Genomic DNA, 10,524 nt, shown 5'->3' on the forward strand with positions numbered 1-10,524 from the left:
CTGCTCACTGGAGATCGATGAAGTCAAAGACCATGACAACAGCCCATTTTGTTTTAGAGTTGAATTACAGACATCAGTAAAAGACAAAAACTCCTTTGTGGACAATTGTGTACACATTAGTATGATTGGTAAGCATTTTTATTGCAATTAAACCTTCCGAGAAAAACAATATAATTTCTTATGCACTTAATAGTAATAATGGGAAATGTATAATTTGTTTTAATGGAAACCATTAGATTTTCTGTTTTTTTTTTTGGGGGGAACTTTACTTATAACAATTTAAATGCAAAAGATGTTTTAAAAGTGTGGCACTGTATTAAACACTGGTTTACACTTTAATTTCGTATCTGGGATGTGCATCTTATTTACAATCTAGACAAAGCTTCACAACCGGAGTTGCATTCTGATCTGGCTGTACAGGAGGGTAATCCTGCCATCTTCAGATGCTCTGTTAGGCACACCTGCCCCTCATACCAGCCCACTCTCACCTGGAACCACAATGGCCATAACATGATGACCTATAAGGACATTGGTCATGGAAACTGGGAAGTTGAGTCTATTCTGACCTTTATACCCACAAAAGATGATGAACACAGCAATATCACATGCACAGTTATTTACCATGGTGTCAAGGATAAATTTGTAGCAAGACGCCCCATCTTTGTGAAAGGTATAAAAATAAATTGGAGGTTATGACATTCTACTTAAATCTTCAAGATGTTTGTACATTTTGAGATCTATAAGAGATCATTAAGGTTGCATTGTTTTTTTTCTCCTTATTGTAATTTGGTTCTTTGCAAATTCTGCACTTTTTAGTTCTCAACCTGGTACAGCCATGGGCATCATACACAACTATTTCAAATAGTCTTTAAGGCTTCAGACACAACCTTCCATATATCATTATCAAAAAAGCTTTGTCATGCTTCAACCATTTGTAGTACTCTAAACTCATATCACTTTTTTTCTCTAAAAGTTGGAACAGAGAAGAACATTTCTAAATGCCAAAGCTTCTCTTTATATAGAATGAATCTTTAGTGATCACTGCCTGTTGAGTTTAGCTGCAACCAAAAAAAGCAACACAGAAAATTATCATCTTATGGGGTAAATGATGTAATTGTGATCTTAGCAGAACAAACTGATGTCAACCACATCCTGATTCCAGTCTTCTTTGGTCTTGGAGCCGCTCTGGCTGGAGGACTGTGTTTCTTTATAGGCAAAAGATGCAAGTAAGTCGTAACATATGCGTAACCAACATAAACGCCTTAAAGTAACAAAAAGCATTTTAGTTAATTGTTTAGGTAAGTATTTTATTATTTATTTATTTATTATTGTTTAGAACCACTCCAGCATCTACAGCTATTTAGTCATGGTAAGAGAAAAATACACACAAGGTAAAATAAGGGCAATTTTAAGTATCTCTAATTCACCCAGACTTGCATGTCTTTCACAGTGAGTAAACTGGAGTACCTGGTGGAAACTCATGCTGACACACGGAGGCCTCTTGACTCAGCCCAGGCTCAAAACAAGGACCTTATGTAATATATAGCAATAATGTGCACACACACACACACACACACACACACACACAAACACATTTATATATATTTATATATTCAGTTTATTGGAAATTCATTTTATTTGCATATTTCCAATTATACCTTTTGTGTTGTGGTCTGCATTGTCTTCACAAATAATAGTTTATATAAATAATAGTTTTCATTAAAAGATTTTTAACAACATCCTAAATCATTGTAAAGCAGTAAATATTAATTGTTTTTGCTTGGTAGGCTACACACTAATAAAATCCAAAAAATATGTGTTGTATTAAAGTAAAGCAATTTTCCATATTGTTTTATAGCTGTTTCACTTATATGTGTATAAGTACATTTAGTTTTATTTCATTAAGTTGTGTTTTGGGATAAAGGAAAAGTCTGTAAAATTAACAGAAAATTACCAGTATTGTCTTATTACAGTGCATAACTCCTGTTAAATAAGGTCAGAATGAGCATTAAAATTCAATAAACCATTTTCATTGTATTCTGTCATCACTTTGTCTCCGGCCTGCAGTTTTTCCCCACCATCTCTGTATCTGCCTCATAGCTGAGTAGAAGTGTTATCTAAAAACACAGCTAAATATTTTTGAGTAATGAACAAAATAATTGTCCTCAATGATACAGATAGTGAGAGCAAGTGCAAAGCTTTTTTAATCATTATTGTACCTTAACCTAAGTAGAAAGTTTAAGGAGGTTCTAGATCAGGGGTGGTGGGCAATTCTGGTCCTGGAAGGCCACACTCCTGCAGAGTTTAGCTCCAACCTGAAAAATCAGCACACCTGAAAAATCTAATCAAAGTTTTCAGTATCACTTGCAAATAAAGTTCAGGTGTGCTTGATTAGGGTTGGAGCTAAACTCTGCAGGACTGTGGCCCTCCAGGACCAGAATTGCCCACCCCTGTTCTAGATAAAAACATAAGCTAAATTAGGAACATCCAGGTAACTGTCATTTTAGAATACAAATTGGGAAATACAGGATCCTGGATAAATGGGAGACAGAATATTATAAATTTAGGTAGGCCTATATTATTGTTGAGCAATAAAGTAATAATTCAGATTCTGCAGCAGTAGATAATGTTTTTACATAGTATTGGGTACATGCGCGTAATTTGCACGGGGGTTACGGGGGTCATGACCCCTGCAAAAATCAAATCCAGCTAATATAACCCCCCCAATATCATCACATCATTCAGATTAAAATAAATATGAAATATTAAGAATAAACACTTTTGTTCGTTTTCTTTATTAATTTCATTTGCCAGCAAGAAAAATAGTATTATATTTTAAATAATCTGTAATGTACCCCCCCCACACCGACAAATTGGTATTACCCAACCCGCTTTCTCAAGTTTGTTCACTGTTTTGCGCGTGCGCAGTGGTTGGGATGAATGGTTGGAGAAAGTTGACGGTGCATGATGAAAAGGACAAGGCAGCTTGTCACATCGCGCTGAATGACTGATGATCTGCTTTTATTTCCTTTTTATTCAAAATTTCACAAATTTGTTAGCTATATAAGATATATCTGAAGTTGAAACTCTGATCAGATTACTCCTTGTGGTACCAGTCTTCTCCTCTGAGACAGAGATGAGCTTTAGTACTCTAAGTTAGACGATTAAAGACTTCGTAGTACAAATCACAACGTTTTACGTCTTTTCTGACTTCTGGCGCGAACACACGGTGAAAAGCGCTATTTTTAGCCTTTCATTGATAAAACTAAAGCTTCTGATCTCCGTAGTTTCATTTTGAAAGCGTGTGAAAGTTGCGCGATCCTACTTCATCAATTGCGCTGAAAATTCAGAGAAAGCTCTAACATATACACGTAAAAAACACTGTGCAGTATGTTTATTTGCTAAAAAAGCAGTGGACTCTGACATAATATTAGTTTGGGTCCATATAAACCAAGGGCGTAACTTTGGGTCTACCATTGGGGGGGTTAAACTTGCGGCATATTTATTTTTATTATTGAATCCTTTTTTCTTGTGTAAAATGTAACATGCTAATTTGCCGTTCCTGTATTAGAAATACATTGTGATACCTTTACTGATTTAGACTAGGCTACTTAACGTAAATGCAGCTGTTCACTTTACTATTTATGCCATAATGACAGTAGTTAAATTAAGTGTTTAAGCACTAGCCAGCAGTGGCAGCTTTCACTTAATTGATTTTGTGTGTGTGTTCAATATTTTATCAAAAAAGAAACAAGAATTTAAAGATTAATCAATTGAATCACTGTATTGGCACCTACATGCAGCAAATGTATTATGAACATTTCAACTCTCAATACATTACACAATACAGAGTGGCACACTGGAGTGCGGCTTGCACCTTTATTCAGAACAGATTTCACATATTGGCGGGCATCACCAAAACTCACCATCCACTAACAAAATCTAAACAAAAGCATGCAAATACAAAATAAGGCATATCTGTAAATCACAACATGTTACAACATATTATACTGCAACGTAACACACATACCATTCAGATAAAAGCACCAAACACCTGTTTACGTCTCTGTGTAAAATAAATGAACTGTGCACACACTGACTTCTTAGTTAAGAGGTCCAATTTGTCCTGATGTATGTGAGACACTGCAACATGGTTCAGCCTCTGCTGTGTCATAGTTGTGCGTAAACTGGAGGCTGTTTACACTTGGTATTAAGATGTGTTTTCATCGATCGGATCACAAGTGGACGAGAGAAACACATTACGTTTACACCTGGTATTTAAATCCATCTCTTTTGTCGACTTTCGACCGCTTTTGTCCTGAATACTGTGAGGGGGTGGTCTGTGAGACGGTGGGGGAGTCTCTCTGCTGTCATTCAAACGCGAGTGGGAGTAATGATGAGTTAATATGGACGCAAACTAATATTATGTCGGAGTCCACTGCTTGTTTAGCAAGTAAACATGCTGCACAGTGTTTTTAGGTATATATGTTAGAGCTTTCTCTGAATTTTCAGCGCAATTGATGAAATATGATCGCGCAACTTTAACACGCTTTCAAAATGAAAAATCATATTGATGCTATTTTATTCATGATATATAATAAAGGTTTTTTTTATATTGACTAAAATATATGTTTGACTTTTGTCTGTTTCTGTGTTAAACACTGTAAGCACATTTGGAGGTGATGTGGAGCATTTTCATCAGACGTTTGCATAAATGTTGAGATCTTCCATATTGGCATAAACATCTTCATAATCCTTAATCTTAAGAGAGAAAGAGGCAAAATTTGTCAATAAGATTTCAGACACTATTTGAGGTCAGAAACTGTGTTAATTCACTTAAATGGTGTAAAGTAATATAATGATTGATTGTGTACTTACAGTGCAGGATTTTCTCTGACTAAATTTTACAGGAGACAATAAACAATTAGAAATCAATAAATCATTCAATAAATTAATGTTAAGGTAAATTTATTTAAACATTACATCTGATTAGCATACAGTTTGAACATTGTATCTGCCAAATGGCAAAGAAATGTATTACAATTTTCAGTAAACGTACTTAAGCATAATCATATCTAACGGGCACTAAATAAAGGTGCTTAAACGGTTCTTTTCAGCAGATTTTGGATGTGAACCTTTATTTGTTTAACAAAGACTATTTTTCCTAATATAGAAGTCAATGGTCACTATTTGTTTTGTGTTTAACATCATTTCTCAAAATATCTTCTTTTGTGTTCATTAGAAATAAATAAATTTATACAGGTTTAGAACAACATGAGGATGAGTAAATGATGACAATTTTCATTTTAAGGTAAACTATCCCTTTAAACAAGGGAACGAATTAATAAACGTAAACAAATTGCTATTTCGTCAACAAGATTAAAGAAAGAGTTCACGCATGTCATGAGGGGGCTCCGTAATAATTCAGTCAGAATTATTCAGTCAAAGGTTCCTTAAAAAACCTTTCTTATACATAAACTATGAAGCCATTAATGCTTAATATTCAAGCATGAAATACTTTATATTCACATTCCATTACTAAAATCTATTGATTGAAAAACATTTTAAAAATATTACTTCAAAAATCCCAACATGTAATTCTCATTTTAAGCTGTGGAGGCCGCCATTATGTTTTGTGCATAGAGCATTCTGGGTCAATGACGTGTAATGATTGTTGCAAAATATTACTACAGTGTACTATAGTAAATGCCATGACATGTAGTTTTTCATGTGAGTTGAACTCAAATTACTCAACACTGGTTTTTAGAGATCATGCACCCCACCTTTAATAGAACGGTTTTGATTGCAACCTGTTAACGTCATGTACTGTGATTTAAGCAAAATTGTGGTCGAGTGTTTAATCTACTATAATACTGTTCAAAAATATTTTAAAACAAATTTACAGTTTAGAGTTTTAGAGACTGACATACCTTTTTTGTGATGATATACGGGCTTTAGAGAAAGTCTTGTCTGCCGCAACCGCATCATTTGACCTGTAAACAGATTAACACATAGGCCTACGATTATTTACTTTATCCCTTTGCTTGATTATTTGACACTTATACAGATGCATTTCAAAGAGTACACCTTTTTACCTAAAGAGTTGATGAATCAAAAGTAAATAATATAGCTGCAAGCAGCAATGGCGGGCCCTCGCACGTTTTTTTACCGCTACATGGTGCGTCCGAGAAAACGATGCACGGTGGGCAAGGGCATCAAGTGGGTAAATATCAGTGGGCTATTTAATGTTGTTAGTGAGCCATTTCGGGACTGTAGGTAAAAGAAACCCCACATTTTAGACAAACGGGGGCGCTAGTGAGCCACTTAAGAGACACGCCTATGTGTGACCTGTTTGTGCACACTTAACAGCCGACAACTCTGATGTGTGTGCCGACTTTTAGGTTAATCTAAGCACGCCAAGAGTCCTTAATATGCCTGAAATAAATGTAAGTTTGGGCCGTTGCCATGGGAACAGCGTTCGAGATATCAAAAATCCCTTCGCAATTTATCATCTACTATGTCTCGGCATCATGTTGACCACTTCTGGTGTCAATCTCATGAATATTCTAGAAGGAGTATTTAAAAGAACATCGGCGTCAACTGAAAGGCTTAAATAAGCCTTTAAAATGAAAGTAAATTTTGACGCGTTGCCATGGGAACAGCGTTCGAGATATCAAAAATCCCCTCGCAATTTATCATCTACTATGTCTCGGCATCATGTTGACCACTTCTGGTGTCAATCTCATGAATATTCTAGAAGGAGTATTTAAAAGAACATCGGCGTCAACTGTAAGGCTTAAATATGCCTTAAAAATTAAAGTAAAGTTTGACAGGTTGTCATGGGAACAGCGTTCGAGATATCAAAAATCCCTTCGCAATTTATCATCTACAATGTCTTGGCATCATGTTGACCACTTTTGGTGTGAATCGCATAAACATTCTAGGAGGAGTATTTAAAAGAACATCGCATGGAACTGTCAAAAAAAATCCACCTTTGTGACTGACAGACTTCCTGGCGCCTGGTGGTGGCGCTATACCCGGTAGTCACAATAGGCACATCGATGCGATCGGAATCTTCAGATGAACAAACACACCGCGTGTCATCACAATAAGAAATTTTTTGCCTTTGATATTAGACACTTCCTGTTTCTCTGATGTCGCCATAAATTTGTCGCCTCGCCATGGCAGAACCGTTCGAGATATCAAAAATCCCTTCGCAATTTAGCAAGTCCAATGTCTCGACATCATGTTCACCACGTTTGGTGTCAATCCCATGAATCCCCTGGGAGGAGTATAAAAAAGTTCACTGCATGCATTTTTTAAACAATCCAAAATAGCCGACTTCCTGTTGGGCGGAGCTTAAATGTTAGAGGGCGAAAGTTGTTCGGGTCGATGAGATCTATAAGCGTACCAATTCTCGTACATGTGCCTGAATTTTTGCCCGATCTGTGCATCAATGTTTTTTTTTGCATTACAGGGGGCGCTACAGAGCCCCCGTGCCACGCCCGTGTTCCAGCCTTTGGATTTCTGCGATGACGGACGACTCTGACGTCTGTGCCAATTTTCAAGAGTTTTCGAGTATGTTAAGGCCCCCAAAAAGTCCAAAAGTGTTAAAAAAAATAAAAATAAAAATATAGCTGCAAGCAGCAATGGCGGGCCCTCGCACGTTTTTTTACCGCTACACGGTGCGTCCGAGAAAACGATGCACGGTGGGCAAGGGCATCAAGTGGGTAAATATCAGTGGGCTATTTAATGTTGTTACTGACCCATTTGGGGACTGTAGGTAAAAGAAACCCCACATTTTAGACAAACGGGGGCACTAGTGAGCCACTTAAGAGACACGCCTATGTCTGACCTTTTTGTGCACACTTAACAGCCGACAACTCTGATGTGTGTGCCAACTTTAAGGTTAATCTAAGCACGTCAAGAGCCTTAAATATGCCTGAAATAAAAGTAAAGTTTGCGGCGTTGCCATGGGAACAGCGTTCGAGATATCAAAAATCCCTTTGCAATTTATCATCTACTATGCCTCAGCATCATGGTGACCACTTTTGGTGTCAATTGCATGATTATTCTAGAAGGAGTATTTAAAGGAACATTGATGCAACTGAAAGGCTTAAATATGCCTTTAAAATGAAAGTAAAGTTTGACACGTTGCCATGGGAACAGCGTTCGAGATATCAAAAATCCCTTTGCAATTTATCATCTACAATGTCTCAGCATTATGTTGACCACTTCTGGAGTCAATCACATTATTTCCCCAGGAGGAGTATTTAAAAGTTTACCGCATGCAGCTGTAAGGTTTAAATATGCCTTAAAAATGAAAGTAAAGTTTGACAGGTTGCCATGGGAACAGCGTTCGAGATATCAAAAATCCCTTCGCAATTTATCATCTACAATGTCTTGGCATCATGTTGACCACTTTTAGTGTCAATCGCATGTATATCCTAGAAGGAGTATTTAAAGGAACATTGGCGTCAACTGAAAGGCTTAAATATGCCTTTAAAATGAAAGTATAATTTGACGCGTTGCCATGGGAACAGCGTTTGAGATATCAAAAATCCCTTTGCAATTTATCATCTACTATGCCTCAGCATCATGTTGACCACTTTTGGTGTCAATCGCATGAATATCCTAGATGGAGTATTTAAAGGAACATCGGCGTCAACTGAAAGGCTTAAATATGCCTTTAAAATGAAAGTAAAATTTGACGCGTTGCCATGGGAACAGCGTTTGAGATATCAAAAATCCCTTCGCAATTTATCATCTACAATCTCTCGGCTTCATGTTGACCACTTTTGGTGTCAATTGCATGATTTTTCTAGAAGGAGTATTTAAAAGAACATAACATGGAACTGTCAAAAAAAATCCAGCTTTGTGACTGACGCACTTCCTGGCGCCTGGTGGTGGCGCTATACCCGGGAGTCACAATAGGCACATCAATGCGATCGGAATCTTCAGATGAACAAAAACCCCGCATGGCATCACAATAAGATATTTTTTGCCTTAGATATTAGACACTTCCTGTTTCTCTGAATTCGCCATAAATTCCTCGCCTCGCCATGACAGAACCGTTCGAGATATCAAAAATCCCTTCGCAATTTAAACAGTACAATGTCCCGGCATCATGATCACCACATTTGGTGTCAATCCCATGAATCCACTAGGAGGAGTATTTAAAAGTTCAACGCATGCATTGTTTAAACAATCCAAAATAGCCGACTTCCTGTTGGGCGGAGCTTAAATGTTAGAGGGCGAAAGTTGTTCGGGTCGATGAGATCTATATGCGTACCAATTCTCGTACATGTGCGCTCATTTTTGTCCGATCTGTGCATCAAAGTTTTTTTTTGCATTACAGGGGGCGCTATAGAGCCCCCGTGCCACGCCCGTGTTCCAGCCTTTGGATTTCTGCGATGACGGACGACTCTGACGTCTGTGCCAATTTTCAAAAGTTTTCGAGTATGTTAAGGCCCCCAAAAAGTCCAAAAGTGTTAAAAAAAATAAAAAAAAAAAAAAAAAAAAAAAAAATAATAATAATAATAAAAATAATAATCCGAGCAAAAACAATAGGGCTTCGCACCTTTCGGTGCAGGCAATTCTGGCCTGCTCCTCGGTGCTCGAGCCCTAAATATAGCTGCAAGCAGCAATGGCGGGCCCTCGCACGTTTTTTTACCGCTACACGGTGCGTCCGAGAAAACGATGCACGGTGGGCAAGGGCATCAAGTGGGTAAATATCAGTGGGCTATTTATTGTTGTTACTGAGCCATTTGGGGACTGTAGGTAAATGAAACCCCACATTTTAGACAAACGGGGGCACTAGTGAGCCACTTAAGAGACACGCCTATGTCTGACCTGTTTGTGCACACTTAACAGCCGACAACTCTGATGTGTGTGCCGACTTTTAGGTTAATCTAAGCACGCCAAGAGTCCAAAAATATGCCTGAAATAAATGTAAAGTTTGGCGCGTTGCCATGGGAACAGCGTTCGAGATATCAAAAATCCCTTCGCAATTTATCATCTACTATGTCTCGGCATCATGTTGACCACTTCTGGTGTCAATCTCATGAATATTCTAGAAGGAGTATTTAAAAGAACATCGGCGTCAACTTAAAGTCTTAAATAAGCCTTTAAAATGAAAGTAAAGTTTGACGCGTTGCCATGGGAACAGCGTTTGAGATATCAAAAATCCCTTCGCAATTTATCATCTACTATGTCTCGGCATCATGTTGACCACTTCTGGTGTCAATCGCATGAATATTCTAGAAGGAGTATTTAAAAGAACATCGGCGTCAACTGAAAGGCTTAAATATGCCTTAAAAATGAAAGTAAAGTTTGACGCGTTGCCATGAAAACAGCGTTCGAGATATCAAAAATCCCTTTGCAATTTATCATCTACAATGTCTCTGCATCATGTTGACCACTTGTTGTGTCAATCGCATGAAAATCCTAGAAGGAGTATTTAAAAGAACATCGCATGGAACTGTAAGGCTTAAATATGCCTTTAAAATGAAAGTAAAGTTTGAC

General features: G+C 37.5%; 1 protein-coding gene across 1 annotated transcript; it reads left to right on the forward strand.

Moving 5' to 3' along the window:
• Positions 1-1,554, forward strand: LOC141282462 (CD166 antigen-like). The gene is made up of 4 exons (XM_073815440.1): positions 1-128; positions 377-670; positions 1,127-1,226; positions 1,451-1,554. The coding sequence occupies exons 1-4, from the start codon at positions 122-124 to the stop codon at positions 1,455-1,457; spliced, it is 408 nt and encodes a 135-aa protein (XP_073671541.1). The 5' UTR covers positions 1-121; the 3' UTR covers positions 1,458-1,554.
• The last annotated feature ends 8,970 nt before the right edge of the window (positions 1,555-10,524 follow it).

Source organism: Paramisgurnus dabryanus, chromosome 8, assembly GCF_030506205.2.
Source record: "Paramisgurnus dabryanus chromosome 8, PD_genome_1.1, whole genome shotgun sequence".
In the NCBI taxonomy this organism is placed as follows: domain Eukaryota; kingdom Metazoa; phylum Chordata; class Actinopteri; order Cypriniformes; family Cobitidae; genus Paramisgurnus; species Paramisgurnus dabryanus.

Bases quoted from the DNA above. Each gene is read 5' to 3' on its own strand.
- LOC141282462 (XM_073815440.1), top strand. The intron at 671-1,126 runs GTATAAAAATAA...TTGTGATCTTAG, and splicing joins ACGCCCCATCTTTGTGAAAG to CAGAACAAACTGATGTCAAC.